Here is a 19,382-nt window from a genome sequence, read left to right on the forward strand (position 1 = left end):
GGAGGGTAGTGGTAATAATGGCGAGGATGGTGGGGTTGGGAAGGTATGATTGAGGGTGGTAGCAATGGGGTGGTGGGAGGTTCAGACATTGAGGAGGAGGAAGAAGAAGAAGGAAGGAGTAAAACGACGTTGTTTAATCGTGTCATATCATCTCTCTGGTGACAGAAATGGATGGAGGGGCCAATTTGAGTCATGCCTTGAAGTTTTAGGATATAATTTGGGTCAACTGAAAATTAGAGGACTAAATTGAGTCGATGGTCAAATTTCAGGTGTCATTTTAAGTATTAACTCGAGCATGAAGCCTATTGCATTCATCTATTTTTTCCCACAAAGGTTGCTCAAAAATGGGATTGATGTGATAGTTGTAAGTCTCTTTGTATGATTTCATTATAAGCCCTTTTTTTCAAATAATCAATCCAACCCCTCCGAAAAATAGAGGATAAACCCCAACTCACTAATAAAATTTTTCAAACCCTAATGAACAAAGAAACCATTAAAAATTCATTATACCAAAAGCCATCGACACAACTATTATACGAAATAATCAACATTTAAAAAAAAAACGAAGGTTACTTTCACTGTATATGATAATGTCGCAAATGCTTGCTTCCAGGTGAGGAGAAGATAGTCTAATCCACCAGTTCAATTTCACTAGCGTTGTTGCTATATAAACAATCACAAGAAAGAAGAGAAGAAGAAGAACGATAGTGGAAGTACAAAAAGCAAACGAGTTCTGTGTTTGATCAATTGGAAGAAACTGAACCCATATGACATCATTTTGCCCAATATTGAGCGCCAAACTAAAACGACGTTGTTTTGGTTACCTCCAGCATGGAAAGAAATAGCCACATCAGCACTTTGTAGACTAGTCAGCACCGAAAATAAAGGAAAAGTATATAGAACTAAAAGGTTATCAGCCAAAAACTAAACAACATCACATTAATTTATATTAATAATTAATTTTAAATTTTTTAAATTCAAAATTTAAAAAATTTAAAATTAATTAAATAAACCTAATTAAAACCTATAAAAGCCTTCCTCTTCTCTCTCACATTAACTTACCCACCTCCAACAATCACACGCACAGACCTCTCTCTCTTACCAATGCTGCTGGAAGCGCCGCGACTTTCATGCTCTCCATGACACCCTCAACAAGCGCATCCAAGACAACCGCTTCAACACGAAGTCCACCTTCGACTTCGTCAATGACAAAACCTTCTCCTCTTCCCTCCTCTACCACGCACCTTTGCACCTACATCGTGGAGTACATTCTCGCTATCAGGAAGTGTTTCTTCTCTCATATCAATAAAAATTGTTGCATCATCATAAATTTCACATCCTTAAATAGAGACCGAAGATGATGCGGAATTATTGCTGTCTGTTTGCATTCCTTTGGAGTTTCGGCCAAAAGCCTTCTGATGCTCTCTAGCAGCTGGTCTAGAAAGATGTGGTACATTGCCATTGGTCAACTGACAGCTAATGTCAGGCTCCTGAGCTGTTCTATTTGTACCTGACTTCCCGTTATCATTTGTTGCATTCGGAACATCAAGCCCAACTGGCCTCATTCGAGCCGGAAATGAAGGTCGTCTAGTTAAGGTAGGGGGAGTCCTTTGCAATGTTCTATCAGGAAGCCCTTCTCCCTCTACTGGTTTGACATTGCTAGATGGCGAAGTCAAGTCGTGCCTAGGTTTCGCTTTGCAATGTTTTTCTTAATACAATACATTAAATACAATATGGATCTTGACGATGATGCAGGTATATTTGTACGGAGTTTACATCTTGAAAGAATGAATTTGGAGAAGAATTGTTATTTGTCAATATTAATTGTAAAAAAACATTCATTTAATATAAAAAAAATCCTAATATTTAATCAAAGAAACATCCAATTATATTTTAACAAAAATAATTAAATATTTATAAAATTTAAAAAAATATAAAAAAGGAAACATTCAATTATATTTTAGCAAAAATAATTAAATATATATAAAATTTAAAAAAATATGAAATTCTTAAAGAAATAGAGACATTTACATTTGCAATACAAAAAAATTCGAAAAATATATAAAAGAACATCTATTTAGTATAAAAAAAAAATATTCTGATATTTAGCAAAAGAAACATCCATATATATTAACTCGTAAAAATTTTAGATTCACCCAAAAGTATTTGGCTGGTTTTTGGCTATACCCTTTTGGTTCCCTAGCATTGCTAAAAAATAAATTCAGGGACTACTATAGTATTCAGAGCTAAATGTGGAGGATCACTATGAGAAAATTGAAATTTCAAATATCAAATTGGGTAATTGAGTGAATCTTGAGAACCACTATAAAATTTTACTTCAAGTCGGAGGATACATAAAAAATAAAAAAAACAATAAAAAAAGATAAATTAAAGTATGAAATTAAAGCTAAAGTTATTGTAGATTTTGAAAAAAAATTAATTACAAAACTTGGTCTCTTAAGTCTTAATGTTAGAAGTCCCCTTTCGCAATACGCATGAACAGGGATGGCAATGGGGCAGGGTGGGGGGTGGAGAATGCCTCACTACTCTCAATTTTCTGCTCCCAGATTTGCTCTTCGTCTTCGTCCCAATTTTTATCGTGGGGAAATATTGTCCCATTTTCATTCTTCGGAGACTCCATTTTTTGAGAATTCCATTTCCTATCTCTTTATATTATTAATTTATATAAAAATTTTAATAAAAAATAAAAAAATTAAAAATTATAAAATATTATTACAATATACAAATAGAATATTGTCTAAAATTACAAGTTTAAAAATATAAAATAATATTTTATAATAATAAAGAGAAGAAATTGAAAATGGGAGACAAAAAATATTAATGTTATAGAAAAAAAAGATATTTTTTAAGTTAGGATTAAGTTTTTTAATATATATATATATGCGTGTAAAATGATTAAAAAATTAATATTAAAAATAAATTATTAAAAATATTTAAATAAATTTAATAATTTAAAAATTAACAGGGAGGGTAGGTTCTTACTCGAATTTCTGCGATTGCTTTGGGAGAATTTTACTCCATTTTTATTCTTGGAAAAAATTTTCCCTCTTTAAATTCTTTTTTAGAACAATTTTTACAGAGATCTTTATGTTTGGGAGAGTTTTGTCATTTCTACTATGAAGTTGAGTTAGGAGCCCTGGAAATGTATAGAATTCAATTTGAAGAATTTAAGACATTTCTTAAAAGAGGGATTATTTTGTAGAAATTCGGGGACTACACTACTCTAATTTACATCTTTTATCTTCTTATATTTTTGTTTTAGTGACTCTTTTGTCTTTTATATATATATATATATATATTGGAACATGTGTTTAAGAAGAATGGTAGGAGCCAATAATTTTTTTATTTTGTAACTATAAATTAGTCATCGATAATATTTTTAGTAGTGTGATATTATATTTAATGGTGAGAGATCACCCATTCATTTTTTTTTATGATTAGATACTGACCATAAAACACAAAAGTTGTTGCTCTAGACTTTCTCTGCGTGTAATCCCAACTCCTGTCTCTATTCCTGCTGAAGGATGAATCCACTTTCTCTTCTTCTTTCCACTGCCAAGAATTTCTCCTAGTTTGTACTTTGTATATCAGCATGACACAACGCTGCTAGTTCTCGACAATGAGTGGTGGATCAACTAGCTTGTCTTGTTCCTTTTCTTCCTTCAGCTATGGATGGACCTATGATGTTTTCATCAGTTTCAGGGGCACCGATACTCGCCATGGTTTCACCGGTCATCTCTACAGTGCACTCTCTCACAGGGGAATCCGCACCTTCATAGACGATCAGGACCTTCAAAGAGGACACGAGATCACACCCTCTCTTCTCAAGGCAATCCAAGAATCCAGGATTGCTATCCTTGTCTTCTCTGCAAACTATGCATCTTCCTCTTTTTGCTTGGATGAACTTGCCACCATCATCAACTGTGTCAAGTCCAAGGGTAGGTTGGTTTTGCCGGTTTTCTATGGCGTGGATCCCAGTGATGTGAGGCATCAGAGAGGGGCTTATGGTGAAGCTCTCGCTACGCATGAGGAAAGGTTCAAGGATAATTTGGACATTGTGCATAATTGGAGGAATGCTCTTCATCAAGCTGCTAACTTGTCCGGTTGGCATTTCAAACAAGGGTATGTATTCTGTATTCTCCTCTCCTTTTTATTTGTCTAATTGTTAAACGGTAATAAATTCTATAGTTATCTATGATAATTTATGTTCATTGTATTAAACTATGTTAACACATTTAAATATAAACTTTAAAAAAGTATAACATTAATTTTTAAAATTTTTCTTTTTTCTTAATCTTAACCTCTGTTTTTTCCTAGCGAAACTCATACCATATCTACTAGGCCTATTTAGTAACAACTGTTAAATTAAACTTAGTTGATTGAAAAGTCTTTATAATTATTTCAATTAAAAATGAACCAACATCTTAAAATTCATGTTGAAATATACACCTTAGTTTCCAATCCTTTGGTGCCTATAAACACCATAACAATCACCTTGTTAAATCTAGAATTGTGATTACTGATTATTGAGTATGTTATGCGTCAACATGGTCATGATTTTGTATGGCTTAACACAAGGGTGTCATGTTGATTGTTGAATAGGGATGGATATGAGTACAAGTTTATTGGAAAGATTGTGGAAGTCGTCTCGAGAAATATTAGACGAGGCGTTTTGCCGGTTGCTGATTACCCGGTTGGACTGGAGTCCAAGGTGGTGCAAGTAAATTCCCTTCTGGAGGTTGGATCTAATGATGGAGTCCGTATGTTTGGGATCCATGGAATTGGTGGAATAGGTAAGACCACACTTGCTCTAGCTGTATATAACTGCATTGCTGATCATTTTGAAGGTTTGTGTTTTCTTCAAAGGGTGAGAGAAAGTTCAAGTAAACATGGATTGGTACATCTTCAGAATATCCTTCTTTCAGAATTATTAGGTGAGAATAAATTTAAATCAACCAGTGTTCAACAAGGAATTTCAATAATACAGCATAGGCTCCAGCAAAAGAAGATACTTCTGATTTTGGATGATGTCGACAGACAGGAGCAATTGCAAGCTCTTGCTGGAAATCCTGACTGGTTTGGTCCTGGCAGTAGAGTCATCATTACGACGCGGGACACACATTTGCTCTCATGTCATGGGGTTGAAAGATCATATGAGTTGGAAGGTTTAAATTATGCAGATGCTGTTGAATTGCTTAGTTGGAAGGCTTTTAAAACCATTGATGTCAGTCCAAGTTATGTGGATGTTTTGAATCATGCAGTGACTTATGCTCATGGACTTCCATTGGCTTTAGAAGTAATAGGTTCCAACATGTTTGGAAAAAGTATCGGAGAATGGAAATCTGCAATAAATCAATATGAAAGAATTCCTAATAAGAACATCCATGAGATACTTAAAGTAAGTTTTGATGCTTTGGAGGAAGAAGAGAAGAGTGTTTTTCTTGACATTGCTTGTTGCTTTAGAGGATATACATTAGCAGAAGTTGAAGATATACTTCATGCTCATCATGGTGCCTGTATGAAATATCATATTGGTGTTTTGGTTGAAAAATCTCTCATAAAGATTCAAGAGCTTGGTGAGATCACATTACATGACCTGATAGAGCACATGGGTAAAGAACTTGTCCGACAGGAGTCACCGAAAGTGCTTGGGAAACGTAGCAGGTTATGGTGGCATGAAGATATAGTTCAAGTTTTGGAAAACAATCAAGTGAGTAAGATTGATGTGGATGGTTGTTTTTCATTGTTTCCAATCTTTTATCACTAGTACTAATTCATAGTTGTTTCTTTAATCCGTGGTTTTTTGTGTTGAAAGGGAACTAGCGAAATAGAAATCATTCATCTGAATTTTCCCTCAACCGAGGATGAAGAAGAAGAAAAAGTAGAATGGGATGGGAAGGCATTCAAGAAGATGAAAAATCTCAAAACACTCATTATAAAAAATGGTCATTTTTCTGAAGGTCCCAGACATTTTCCAAATAGTTTAAGAGTTCTGGAATGGTGGAGATATCCTTCTGAATGCTTACCATCTAATTTTCATCCAAAGAAACTTTCCATATTCAAGTTACCGAATAGTTGCTTCTTATCGCTCTATTTGGCTAGCTTATTGAAGGCAACGGTAATAAACTCATTTCTCTGATTTTGTATGTTGATCAATTCACTTGAGATTATTCATTTGGTTCTTCTTTCTTGATTTTTCTATTCTTTTTCTTGTGCAGAAGTTTGCAACCCTAAAAGTTTTGAATTTCGACAACAATAAATATTTAACACAGCTACCTGATATATCTGGTCTTCCAAATCTACAAAAGTTGTCATTTGAGCATTGTGAGAATTTAATTTCAGTCCACAATTCAGTTGGTTTCCTGAAACAACTTAAAAGTTTGAGTGCTTATTGTTGCGGTAAGCTTTCAAGTTTTCCGTGCATCAACTTGCCTTCTCTTGAAGAACTCAGACTTTCAGGATGCTCAAGTCTTGAGAATTTTCCTGAAATACTAGAAAAAATGGAAAAGATAACAGGACTTCATTTGGAGCACACTGGAATAAAAGCTTTGCCACTTTCGTTTCATAAGTTTTCTCGGCTGCAGCGGTTGACTTTGAGTGAAAATAAATATTGTAAGATACCAAGTGCCATTGTCATGATGCCTGAACTGGTTATGTTGACTTTCACACCACTTGAGAACGAGCGGCTATCGATAGAGGGTGAAGAAACAGTGAGCTCAATGGTGTCTTCAAATGTAGAATATCTAAGTATCTCACGCTGCAATCTGTCGGATGATTTTTTCCCTCTAGACCTACGAGGCAATGATTTCACATTTCTTCCTGAATGCATCAAAGAATGTCACTTTCTGAGGAAGCTTAGTGTGGACTATTGCCCAAATCTTAAGGAAATTAGAGGGATTCCACCAAATTTGGAACATTTCTCAGCAATAGGCTGCAAATCCTGGACTCCCTCATGCACGAGCATGTTAACGAATCAGGTTGCTTTTCGTTTCTTATTTGGTGAAAACTCACGCGCAACTGCCATCATGTGAAGCTGATGGCTGAGAATAGTTAGATAATTTGACATGTTTGACTAAATTGTCATCATATAATAATTTTCAACTATCAACTTCACATGAAAGCAACTGTATGTGGGTTTTTACCTTCTTATTTTATTTTAGATTTTAGCTGGGATCATTGATATTCACGTTGTGCCTGACTATATTTATGCTTCTAAATTTGTGAATTATGACTAATAGGAACTGCATGAAGCCGGAAACACAAGGTTTGCTTTGCCCGGGTCAAGAATTCCAGCATGGTTTGAGCACCACAGCAAGGGAGCATCAATTTCTTTCTGGTTTCGCAACAAGTTCCCTGCCATAGCTCTCTTTCTTGCAATTGGCCTGACGGATAAGGACACAGTTTTCGTAAGCCCCGACGTGACCATCAATGGCAAGAAAGGTTTTCCTGAATTCTGGACTGAAATGGAACAGATATTTCTCTTTGATCTACAGATGATACAATGTGATTTGGGTGAGACACTTTCAGAAAACGAATGGAATCATGCAGAGATTTCGTGCACCGCTAGTGATCATTTTCTTTTTATAGGAGAAAAGTTCCCAGTCGAGCCCTTTGCAAAAGAAATCGGAATCCATGTATTCAGGCAAAAAAGTACTATGGAGGATATTCGATTCACCGATCCTTATAAAAGAAGAAAATTAGATGAAGGTCTCTGTATATAGTTCAGATACCATTCAAATATTATCAACTAAGATTAACTTACATTCACTTCCCTTTTAAAAAATTTCACACCTATATTCAGTTATGTACTATGTAATATATTATAAACAAAAATATTTAACTGTTTTTTATTACAAACCCAAATAATAACTACTGAACCATTAATTATTTTCACTAAGATAACATTATTTCTTGTTTTGTGCCGAAGGATTCTATGTTGAAGACGACTGAGATGAAAACAGTAAACATTTTTATCTTGTAAATATATTAATTAAAGGAAAATACCATTTTTACCCTCAGAAAAAGAAATGTTTGTAAAACAAGAAAATGTATGTAGGGTTTAAGCATCCTTGCAGAGTGAGTGAGGACTCTTTAAGTCTAAACTGAAACCAACACACACTGAGACAGACTCCATTCTAATGGCTTATGGCCCTTTCTCTGTTTTACTAACCAGACGCCTCTTGAACCCTAAACCCTCTTCTTTTTCACTCTCTCATCTTCTCACTTTCACAAATTCATTTTCAACCTCCCAAGATCCTAACCCTAAACCCTCTACTCTCTCCGCTCGCCTCAGCTTCGTCTTCGACCAAATCGACGCCATCGAAAAAGAGCGTTCCGAAAAGAACCAAGCGCTGCAACGCATTCGAGCCTGGCGCCAATCCAAGAACCCTCAATCCCCTCTAAACGACGCCGTTCCTCCTAGCTCAGAATCAGCTAAGGATGACAAGCCTAATTCCGCGGATGCAGCTGCGGCTGAGCCGGCGGTGGCGGCGACGAATCTGGAGGAGGTGAAGAAGGAGGTAGAATTGGTGCACCCTTGGCCCGAATGGATCCAATTGATGGAGACGTTGGTCCACCAGAACTACTTCGATCACAGGAGGAAGGACGAGGATAAAATGGTCCAAGATGTAGGGTTCGATGCCCCGGGCGATGTTGCTGACGATTCGGATATTGATTTCACCAAGGATTTCAAAAGCGTTCATGACGCTTGCCTCAATTTTGGGAAAGACCGGTTCGACATCTTGAGGTTTGTTTGTGCTTGTCTGTGAAGTTGGCTTTTTGGGTAATTAAATTGACTTTGAAGTGACAATTTTCAAGAATGTTGGGTGTTGTTTAGCACAATTTATATGTAGTAGTTAATAGTGCTCTGTTTTGTTAAATAATATACTAGTACTGGGGTGTTGTTGGTTCTGAATCACAATTGCTGAAACAAGTGATTGATTTCAGGTCCTTGTCAAGGCAAGATATTCAGGTTTTGGTTGGTTTTGGTTGCCCCAATGTGGACAAGAAGGTGGTTTTCTCTGCAAAACTTCTAAGGAAGCATGCTCACCTTGATGAAGGAGATGTGAGTATGATTATTCTAATTTGTTGCCATCTAAATGGATACAAATTGTATATATTCATGATTTATGATTATGATAAATTCATTCATATCAGGTCTGTAGTTCCTGCAGTTTGAGAAACAACTGTGATAGAGCATATCTGCTAACAAACAAAGAGGATGATGCACGGACTCTTGATGTCATGCGGATCCTACTGTCTTTCGGTTTTGATCCTGTAAATGGACCAATCACAAATAAGTCACTTCTAAAGCAGAAGTCTGTCAAAACTGTGGTTCGGAAATTGCTTCATGAGGTTGTTAAGTTGAGCTCGGTTCCTATTGATCCAAATCTCCCTCCTCCAATAATTAGAAAGCCTCCTCCAAAAGTGAAACAACCTCCTCCTCCTCCAAAGAAACGCGTTGGAAGGGATGACGTTGAGATGAAAAAGGGGGATTGGCTATGTCCTAAGTAAGTTATCTTAATCTTTGTAATTTTCTTGCAATAGTGAACACTTAGTTTACCACCTCAGTGCAAGAAGTTTCAAGGTAATTGTCCGTTTGAAATATTCTTATGTTTTCCTTATGCTTGGTATACTCCCCAACTCCCTGTGAACCATATGAACTCCATTTTTTGGGCATAGTAGATTTGTAGTATCTGCAGACAGAATTCTTAAAGCTGATCGGTTATATAGTTTACTTCTGCTTCTCGTTTTGATAATTGAAGATATATAATCTATTAGAGTTTGACTAGGAATCAATTGGATGTGATTATGTGGAATAACATGAAGCATACAAAGGTTTTTTTTTTCTGTTGTAAATGTTGACTGAAGTTTTTGGACGCTTCTCAGGTGCGATTTCATGAATTTTGCAAAGAATACTATATGCTTACAGTGTGATGCCAAGCGGCCAAAGAGACAGTTATTACCAGGAGAATGGGAATGTCCTCAGTAAGTTTGAGCCTCTCTCTCTCTCTCTCTCTCTCTCTCTCTCTCTCTCTCTCTCTCTCTCTCTCACACACACACACACACACACACACACACACACACACACACACACACACACACACACACACACACGAGGCGACCATATTGATGGTGTTGGAAAGATTGACTGCATAGAAATCCAGCAGATTGCATCTGTTTTGACATTTTATTTATAGCTTGTGTAATTTTTCTTAACAAAAATCATGCGAGGCCTATATGTCCTATGTAGCATATATTGTTAAAATAGAGTTTGGCTTTTCTTTCCTCTGGCAGGTGCAACTTCTTAAATTACAGAAGAAACGTGGTATGTTTTCATTGTGAGTGCAAACGGCCACATGATGAATTTATGGAGAGTCAAATGCAAGATACCAAGCTCAGTTCCAAGCCAAGGTTCAATAACAATAAGGTCAGCCGGCCAGAGGTTTCCAATGCCTGGAATTTTGATTTTGATGACAACGAATCAGATGGTGCAGATGTTGCTGCTTTTGAGTATGCAGATGCTAAAGCTATAGATGAAGATTTTCCTTCAGATAATCTTGCTCGACAAGGAAATTATAGAGGGTGGGAAGGTGATTTCGGAAAAAACAACAGAGTGCAAGGGTCTCAGGATGAAGAATATGCTAATCCTGGTGCTCTTAAACCCGGAGTAGGGTTTGATGATTTTGAGGATGAAGATGACGATGATATAGATAGCTATGAGCTAGAATCCAAAACTCATAGTAGTAGTACAAGAGTGCAACCATCTAGAAATCACTTTTCTGAAGTCGAAGGCTCATCGGATTTAGATGATGTTGAAGACACATATGATAAGAAGCATGCACGTAACAGAACAGGTTCCAGAAAAAATATGAGATCGAGAGATCCATTCTCTGGTTCCGAGGATGATGAACTTGATTTGGATACAGAACAACGGGCCATTCATTCCAATTTTAAATCTAGCCATTCTTATAGTGCCAACCAGAAAAGAAAGGGCAGAGGTCCAACTAAGAAATTAAGCTTTGGTTCTGATTCTGATGAAGATGATGTTGGTGCTGGTGGTTTATTCTCTGATGATGATGATGACTTAGATGATGTGTATTCATCAAGAAAAAATAAAGGGAATAAACATGATTCATCCAGACCAAATAAAGGAACTAGGCCTGATTCTGGGAAAAGGAGCTTTACTGAATACAGGAAGTCTGGATCTACTGGCGGTCGCAGTCAAAATAAGTTCCGGGATGATTATGGTGGGTCGTCCCAACATTCTTATAGGAATGGTAGAGGCTCACAGGGAAATGACCGTAGTTGGAAAAAATTTGAAGATTTTGATAAATCTACTTCCTACGGAAATGGTAGAGGGAAGTCGTTTGGTAATGGTAGAGGGTCTCGAGGTAGTGACCGAAATTCACGGAGGTTTGAAGACAGGGGGCGTAGCGCAGGACAGTTCAATAAATATGGTATGGATGAGAAGGATTTTGGCGAATTTAAAAATAGTAGGCGTGTGATTGAAAGATAGCACCGGTAGCTTCAGGAACAAAATTTTTGGACTGGGTTTATTGTTGCACATAACTGCTGCCGACCACAAGGGTTAATCTTTGTAAAAGCATGAATAAATTCATGAGATCATTTCATGGAAACTATCGGAAACCACAACTTTGGGAAAACAACTCCATTCAACGTATCTTGACCTACTCATTGAACATTGTTTAGTTTGTGAGTTGCCTATAGAAGTGTTTCAATGGCAGCCAAATTATCTCTGCGTGACTCTGAATTGCTGTTTGTCAGCCAAGTTAATCTGCTATGCACCTCAATTCCACCGCACCCTTGTTACGGCAGCCTGAAATTTTCTTTCATGTCGTGCTACAGCTACCTCCATACATCTTTGGGAGCTTTGTATTTTGGCCGGGACATCCTTGGAAGTTTTAAATGTTATACCCTTCATGTAATAAAATCATGTTACTTCACTGGTTCGAGTATAGCGTGACAAAATTTAAAAAACTTAAGTATATTTTAATATAATTTTCACAGCATTCTTTCTTTCTTGGTAGGATTTAGATTTTGGGCCGATGGACTAGTTCTAAGAGAGGGGAACCAATAGCCTCTCCAAAAGTCATTACAAAACTTGCCTAATGTTTTGTTTCAAGAAATTATATTAAAACAGTACTTTATTCTTTTGTTTATCTTTTGTTTTTCAATTTTAAAATTACCTTCCTATAATGTAATGCTGGATTTGTTTTACATAAGTATTTTAAATATTTTAGAGTAAATTACTAATTATGCCCTTGAATTTGTAAAACGCTGACAATAATAACTCTAATATTTGTTAATGACAATTATACTCTCGAAAATTTTAAAAACGCAACAAATCTGCCCAACCATAAAGAGAGTCTTTCTCCGTTAAACGGAGTTAGGTGATGTGGCAGATAGAATTTCAACTGGCATCCGTTAAGGCTTTCAGTCCCGTTTTTCCTTTATATGGAAATGAGAGAGAACATTTTTCTCAATTCACCAGAAAGATAAACCCTAACTACTGTCATGCATGGTGGAAGCAAAGGCATGTCCAATAACAATCAAAGGACAGAGTCAATGGAAAATAGTAGCTCTGAAGCGCTCGAAGAACACGGAAGCAAGCCCTATGACAGGACATGCTTCTGCCGTCTTCAGGTGGTGGCGTTGAAGTCGAAGACGAGGAGAAATTCAGGGAGATGGTTTCTCAGGTGTCCTCTATGGAAGGTATGTATGAATTGTCTAGTGAATATGTCCCCCTTCCCTATTGAGAATTGAGCTTGATGAATGGCTTCTGTGCTGGGCAGACGAAGAACAGTGGGTGCCGTTATTTTCAATGGATAGATGAAACCAACGAGAAATCTGTTGGGCTGGAGGAATCATCCAAGAATGGAACACTAGTATGCAATGAATGTGGAGTCTTGAAAGGGAGATTTACCAGTGCTGAGATTGAGACCATACACAAAGATGGAAAGATTTTATATTTTTCTTTTTGCAATATTTACAACTTGTTTTGCCATACTTCTCTTAAGTTTGTAATGGCTACCACTCTGTCTCTCTAATTCATGTCGAGCTCTCTTTTTTGTAGGCTTTCCTGTTGGCCTCTTATAAGGTGGAAGGAGACATGGCAGTCCCTCTGTATCAGCCCAGTACTCCTTCAAAAATGCTCCATCAAGACATAGAAAAGGTCTGCATTTTCTTCCCCGGCCATCAGCTTCTTCAGGATGAGATTGTCCCTCTTCACCTTCAACGTGTGTCTCATGGTTGTCTCCTAAATTGGGTTCATCATTTTACTTGGAATTGGGCAATTAGGATTTCATGAATTAGGGATAACGAAGAAACGGGACTGAAGGCCTTAACAGATGCCACGTTGGAATTTCATCTGCCACATTACCAAGCTCCGTTTAACAGAGAAGGGCTCTCTTTACGGTTGGACAGATTTGTTGCGTTTTTTAAATTTTTGAGGGTATAATTGTCGTTAACAAAAATTAGGGTTATTATTGTCAGCGTTCTACAAATTCGGGGGCATAATTGGTAATTTACTCAATATTTTATTTACAAAAATAGGTAAGTTGAATACAATTTACCTATTTTGTCCTATTACTTATTTTGTTTACCGTATAAATCAGATTTGAGATAAAATGCATATCCTTGTGAACGTAGACATAGAGCATATAAATCAGATATATTGATAATATTCGTTTGTTCTGTAAATGAGATATGTTCAAATGATTCGTTTACAGTGGAAGTCATTTGTTATTTTCACTACGTTTTTACTTCTCTTCTCTCTCTTAGAGTTTTTATTGAAATATTTGATTGGTTTTATTCTAATATGCATGATTAGAATAGCTGTTGTATTAGGAACATAATTTTAATTAAGCGCTAGTTTAATTTTTGTTAGTTATTGATATTTATTTTTAGGAATTTGTTTTACTGAATATTAGGATTTTTTTAAAGGAGTATTTTAAAAATTTTATTTCAAAAATAAATGATAATGGATTTACTACATTTGAAATAATTCTTTAATAAATTTTATTTTAATATATATGTAGGGTAAACTTTAAGAATTAAATTTGGGTGAAATTTATTTTGTAGTTTAGTATTATACTTCTTTTTACCTATTTTTAGGAATTAAATTTACTATTACTGAACTTTAAAACTTTAGGAATTAAATTTGCTATTAAACTTTATAAATGTCATTTTAATGTAGATGTTATTGTTAATATTATTATATTGTAAATTTATTATATAAAAAAATTTATTTTTTAAATATTACTAATTAATTTATTTTTATTTTAACAGATGTCTCGCCTCCTACTTCCTAAGCGAGTTAGCCATACCCTTGTATCATCGAACGCTATTATCTCTTATTTAAGGAGGCTGGCTTTGGCGACACAGTGCAGCTCAAAGACTTTGTATTTGACAACACCCTGATTTCTGTATTCGTGGGGTGTTGGTGTCTGGAGACCCACACTTTTCACCTGCCTTGGGGTGAGTGGACCATCAACTTGCAAGATGTGACGTACCACCTTTAGGTTGCGCACCAATGGAGAGGCAGTGGGTGATTGCTTTAGGGAGTTTTAGACATGGTACCAACACTCCACGTGGGATTGGGTAGAGGAGCTTCTCGATGCTAGGTCTCCTCATACTCAACAGGAGGAGCAAAAGAATGAGTCGTTTTCGATTAAAATGACATGACTTAGGGAGAGAGTGCAGCATATTCTAGTTGAGGCAAATCCGGCTATTTTTCGTCAGTACACGAGGTGTTACATCCTCTATTGATAGGGATTACCTGATGATAGATAAGTCGAACAATCAGGTGGACATTGGGTGCCTTCTCTTGTTGGCTGACTTTGATCAGTATCGCCGTTTATCTTGGGAATCTGCTGTGTTTGCATGGACATATCACTCATTATGCTCTGCAGCACATCGATCCATGACAGACATTGCAAGATGCATGCCTTTACTGATGTCATGGATATACCATCATTTTCCGACATGGTGCCCATCTGATAGGCAGACATTGACCTTTTCGTTGGCCATGAGGTATACATTTATTAGCTTCTCATGTCGTCTTTCTTAATAGTTAATATTATTTTCGCATAGAGTCATATATAACTTGTTATTGTTGCACATGGCGGTAGGTTGATAAGTGTGGCCCAACAGAGTAGAGACCACTTTGAGGGAAGACTCCTTCGCTAACGTCTTTGGTTGGATTAGTTGACGCTCGATGAGGTTAGAAAGTTTTCTTTTATTTCATAGTAAACGAATAAAGTTATTTGTATAATGTTTCATGATTAAAATTTTTTTGTACATTTTACAGTTCCGATGGACGTCATATGATGACTCAGATTTGCAGGCCATGTCACCAGACTGGCTGAAAGATGACATGGAGATCCAGACAAAGATGGCATTGGTTCCCATGATTTGCTTCAATTATATTGAGGAATGCTAACACTTGCAGGTTCTTATATAGTTTATTTGAATTTGTCGTACTCTATCTCGTTTACAATGTAAACGATTTGATTATGGTCGTATCACATTTAAACTGTATGATTACAAAGTGTTCATAACACACAACGGAAGTAATAAAGTAATCCTATTGATCTATTTTGTACTTAAAATTTTATCGAAATAAGACAGGTTAGATGCCAATACTTGAGTACGCTAGTGAATAAGACTTTCTCATTCGATAGTACGAAGGCACTATATATCTACACCGCGATTGATCCTTGTTGTCAACTCCTTAACCAATGAATTTTTAATTGAGAAACCTCTTACAACTCCTTGCACCAGAAATTCTTCACCAAGAATTAGACTATTTTGTGTATGTGGAGGTAAAGAAAAATTTGTTGTGTTTTCTTTACCATATACATATGTATAATATGAGATTGATAACTGAATTAAAACATTTAGTATCTTATCCATATTTAAAACTCATCATAGAATAAATAATTAATTATTTAATATTCTCAATTATCATATTATTATATTCATGGTGCTAGTAAAGAATATAATAATATTTATTTGAATTAATATAATTATTTATTTGAACAAATTAAAATATTAATTAAATAATTCTTTACCAAGGATTAGAACACTCGTTACTGTGTGACCTCATAGGTTCAATACTAAGTGGATAGCAAATAAGTCATATTAAATTTATTAATCAAGGCTGGCGTCTAGCAACACTTCTTGACGATCCAATAGTGTGAACTAATAATATTTTGGGTTAAGTACGATTTTACTCCCTAAGGTATAGGTACTGAATTCTGGGCAGTAAGGAATAGAGAAGAATAAAAATTGTATAATGCTTTTCTCTTGATTTATTATGCTATATGCTGCTGTAATATATACAGCTTTTACAAGCTCATCATAAATATAATCATATTTATCAAATCTTTCTAATTTGTAGAATATGCTAATAAGATGTTAACAGAATAAAGAATAAAAATTGACTCACACATTTCAGAATAATAAAGAAAGGCAAAATAAACATGTAATATAATAAAAGAAAAATATAGAATTGTTGAACATCTTATTTGGGCTTGTTTGTCTATGGAGTACTCTTGGGAGTACTGGCCAAATATGCCCCTGCAAATTGGAGGATGATATACGTCAAGAATCCCCAACTTGGATAAATTGGTACGAAAGGAATGTGTTGGGAGAAGCTTGGTAAATATATCTGTCAATTGGCGCAAAGATGGGACTGGAAGTAACTTCATTACGCCAGCTTGAGCCTTTTGGCGAACCAGATGACAATCCACCTCCAAGTGCTTAGTTCTCTCATGGAACACAAGATTGACAGCAATGTGTCAGGCTCTTTGATTATCACAAAACAGAACAGGTGGACGATCACAAGACACACGAAGAAACTGCAACAAATTCAAGATCCATAAAAGCTCGCATGTAGTGTTAGCCAAGGCTCAGTACTCAGCTTCCGTTGAAGATCTAGCAACAGTAGTTTGCTTCTTAGTCCTCCAAGAGATTAAAGAATCTCCCAAAAAGAAACGATAACCAGTTAATGAATGACGGGTATCTGGGCAACCTGCCCAATCGGAATCGCTGAAGCCATATATCTGAAGACTAGAAGATCTGGGAAAGAAAAGACCTCTGCCTGGATTATTTTTCAGATATCGAAGTACTCGAAGAGCTGCTGCATAGTGAACTTGAGTAGGGGTGGCCATGAATTGGCTAAGCTGTTGGGTGACGTAGGTGATATCCGGACGAGTTGTGGTTAGGTAAATCAATCGACCCACAAGATGCCGATAAATAAATGGATCAGACAAAGGAGGACTATCATCTTGATGAAGTCTAGTGGTACTATCCATAGGAATAGGTGTGGATTTTGCACCCAAAAGTCAAGAATCATTCAAAAGGTCCAAGCAGTATTTGTTCTGTGAGAGAGAGAGATTCCCCGAGAAGAATGAGCTACCTCATACCTAAAAAATACTTCAAGGTACCAAGGTCTTTAATTTTAAATTTAGAGTTCAAAAGTTCCTTTATTGTTGTTATCTCAGAAGAAGAACTTCCCGTAATCACAATATCATCAACGTAGACCAGTATGACGCAAATGTCAGTGCCCAGAATTTTGAAAAACAAACTATAATCATAAATCGTCTGCTGATATCCATAAGAAACAAGAAGAAGGGAGAGTTTCTCGTACCACATTCTACTGGATTGACTCAATCCATATAATGATTTGAGCAGTCTGCAACATTGATTTGGCTGAGAAGATTTGAGGCCAGGAGGTAAAGCCATATAGATAGTTTCCGTCAAATCGCCATGAAAGAAAGCGTTGTTAACATCAAGCTACTGGATTGGCCAACCCTTAATCGAAGCCAAAGCAAGAACGATTCTGATAATTGCAGGTTTCACTACTAGTGAGAATGTTTCAAGAAAATCTACTCCTTCTGTCTGTGTGAAACCCTTGGTTACCAAGCGAGCCTTGCAGCGGTCAATACTACCATCAGGCTGGCGTTTGATCTTGTAAACCCACTTACATCCAATGGGTTTTACGGTGGGAGGACATTCAACTAGAACCCAGGTCTTGTTCAGCTCAAGTACAGTAATTTCCTCTGTCATGGCATGCTGCCAGTGATGAACCTTAACAGCATCCTGAAAAGTCTTTGGTTCACAGTCAGAGTATAAGGATGAGAGAAACTTGGTATGTGAGATAGAAAAAGAAGCAAAAGAGAAAACTAAAGATAGAGGATACCTTGAGCGTGAGGATGAATAAATTTGGGGATTAAAACAAGTATTACAGATATAATCAGAGAGACGAGCGGGAGGCCAGATATGACGGTGGCTATGTCGGGTAGAGGGAGGAACAGTGATTGGTCCAGGTTCAATTGGCTCAATGGAGTGAGGGGATGTATGTGATTGAGGAGAGGATGGGTGAGAAGTCACATTGGAAGAAGAGTTGGGGGAACAGGGTAAAAGGGATTGGGAGGAAGAAGACGAAGGGGAATTAGGAGAGAGAGGGGGTTCGGTGCTTCCAGAAGAGGGGGTTGGGAATTATTGTTGTGTAGTGGGCTTGAAGTATGGGGTGGATCATTGGGTAAAGGAATGGGTCCAATAGGAATGGAGGGTGTTTTTGAATTATTGATGTTATTTGGGCTTGGATTATTTTGATGTGGGATAAGAATGGGATCATTTTGTGTGGGCTGTTGATTATTTTTGGCTAAGAGAAAAATAAGCTCATAAAAGATCACATTTCTGGGAATTATAATTTTCTTATGTTCAAAAAGATAAACAATATATCCTTTAAAACCACTTTGATAACCAAGAAAAATACCCTTTTGTGCTCTTGAATCAAATTTAGAGCGATGACTCAAAATAGTTGAAACAAAGCATAAACAGCCAAAAACTTTGAGTTCATTGTAATCGGGTTGTTTATGAAATAGAATTTCAAAAGGGGTTTTAAAATTAAGAATGGTAGATGGAACTCTATTTATCAAATAAACTGCATGGTTAATAGCATAAGACCAAAAAGTAATAGGCAAATTTGATTGACACATGAGAGCACGAGCAACATTCAAAATGTGTTGATGCTTACGTTCGACTCTCCCATTTTGTTGGGGAGTTTCAACGCAACTTCGTTGATGAATAATGCCTTTTGAAAAATAAAAGAATGTCAAAAGAAATTCTGGACCATTATCTGATCGAATAAATTTAATCTTAGAGTTAAAATGTGTTTCAACCAAAGCAATGAAATTTTTGATATGTTGAGATACCTCACTTTTTGATTTTAACAAGATAATCCAAGTAAAGCGGCTAAAATTGTCAACTATGGTTAAAAAATATTTGTGATTATGAATTAAATTTTGACAAAAAGGTCCTCATATATCCAT

The 19,382-nt window shown here is 36.3% G+C and overlaps 3 protein-coding genes across 3 annotated transcripts; 2 read left to right on the forward strand and 1 right to left on the reverse strand.

Annotated features, from left to right (window-relative positions):
* Positions 1-3,318: 3,318 nt before the first annotated feature.
* Positions 3,319-7,884, forward strand: LOC112695522 (TMV resistance protein N). The gene is made up of 5 exons (XM_025747876.3): positions 3,319-4,143; positions 4,624-5,731; positions 5,837-6,139; positions 6,240-6,998; positions 7,260-7,884. Exons 1-5 carry the CDS (start codon positions 3,641-3,643, stop codon positions 7,740-7,742), a joined length of 3,156 nt encoding a protein of 1,051 aa, XP_025603661.1. The 5' UTR covers positions 3,319-3,640; the 3' UTR covers positions 7,743-7,884.
* A 32-nt stretch (positions 7,885-7,916) lies between these two features.
* On the forward strand, positions 7,917-12,053 carry LOC112695523 (uncharacterized). The gene is made up of 5 exons (XM_025747877.3): positions 7,917-8,767; positions 8,968-9,085; positions 9,178-9,530; positions 9,910-10,008; positions 10,318-12,053. The coding sequence occupies exons 1-5, from the start codon at positions 8,160-8,162 to the stop codon at positions 11,537-11,539; spliced, it is 2,400 nt and encodes a 799-aa protein (XP_025603662.1). The 5' UTR covers positions 7,917-8,159; the 3' UTR covers positions 11,540-12,053.
* A 4,902-nt stretch (positions 12,054-16,955) lies between these two features.
* Positions 16,956-17,360, reverse strand: LOC112805198 (uncharacterized mitochondrial protein AtMg00810-like). The gene has a single exon (XM_025847604.1). The coding sequence runs from the start codon at positions 17,358-17,360 to the stop codon at positions 16,956-16,958; it is 405 nt and encodes a 134-aa protein (XP_025703389.1).
* Positions 17,361-19,382: the final 2,022 nt, after the last annotated feature.

Source organism: Arachis hypogaea, chromosome 6 (assembly GCF_003086295.3).
Source record: "Arachis hypogaea cultivar Tifrunner chromosome 6, arahy.Tifrunner.gnm2.J5K5, whole genome shotgun sequence".
Lineage (NCBI taxonomy): Eukaryota > Viridiplantae > Streptophyta > Magnoliopsida > Fabales > Fabaceae > Arachis > Arachis hypogaea.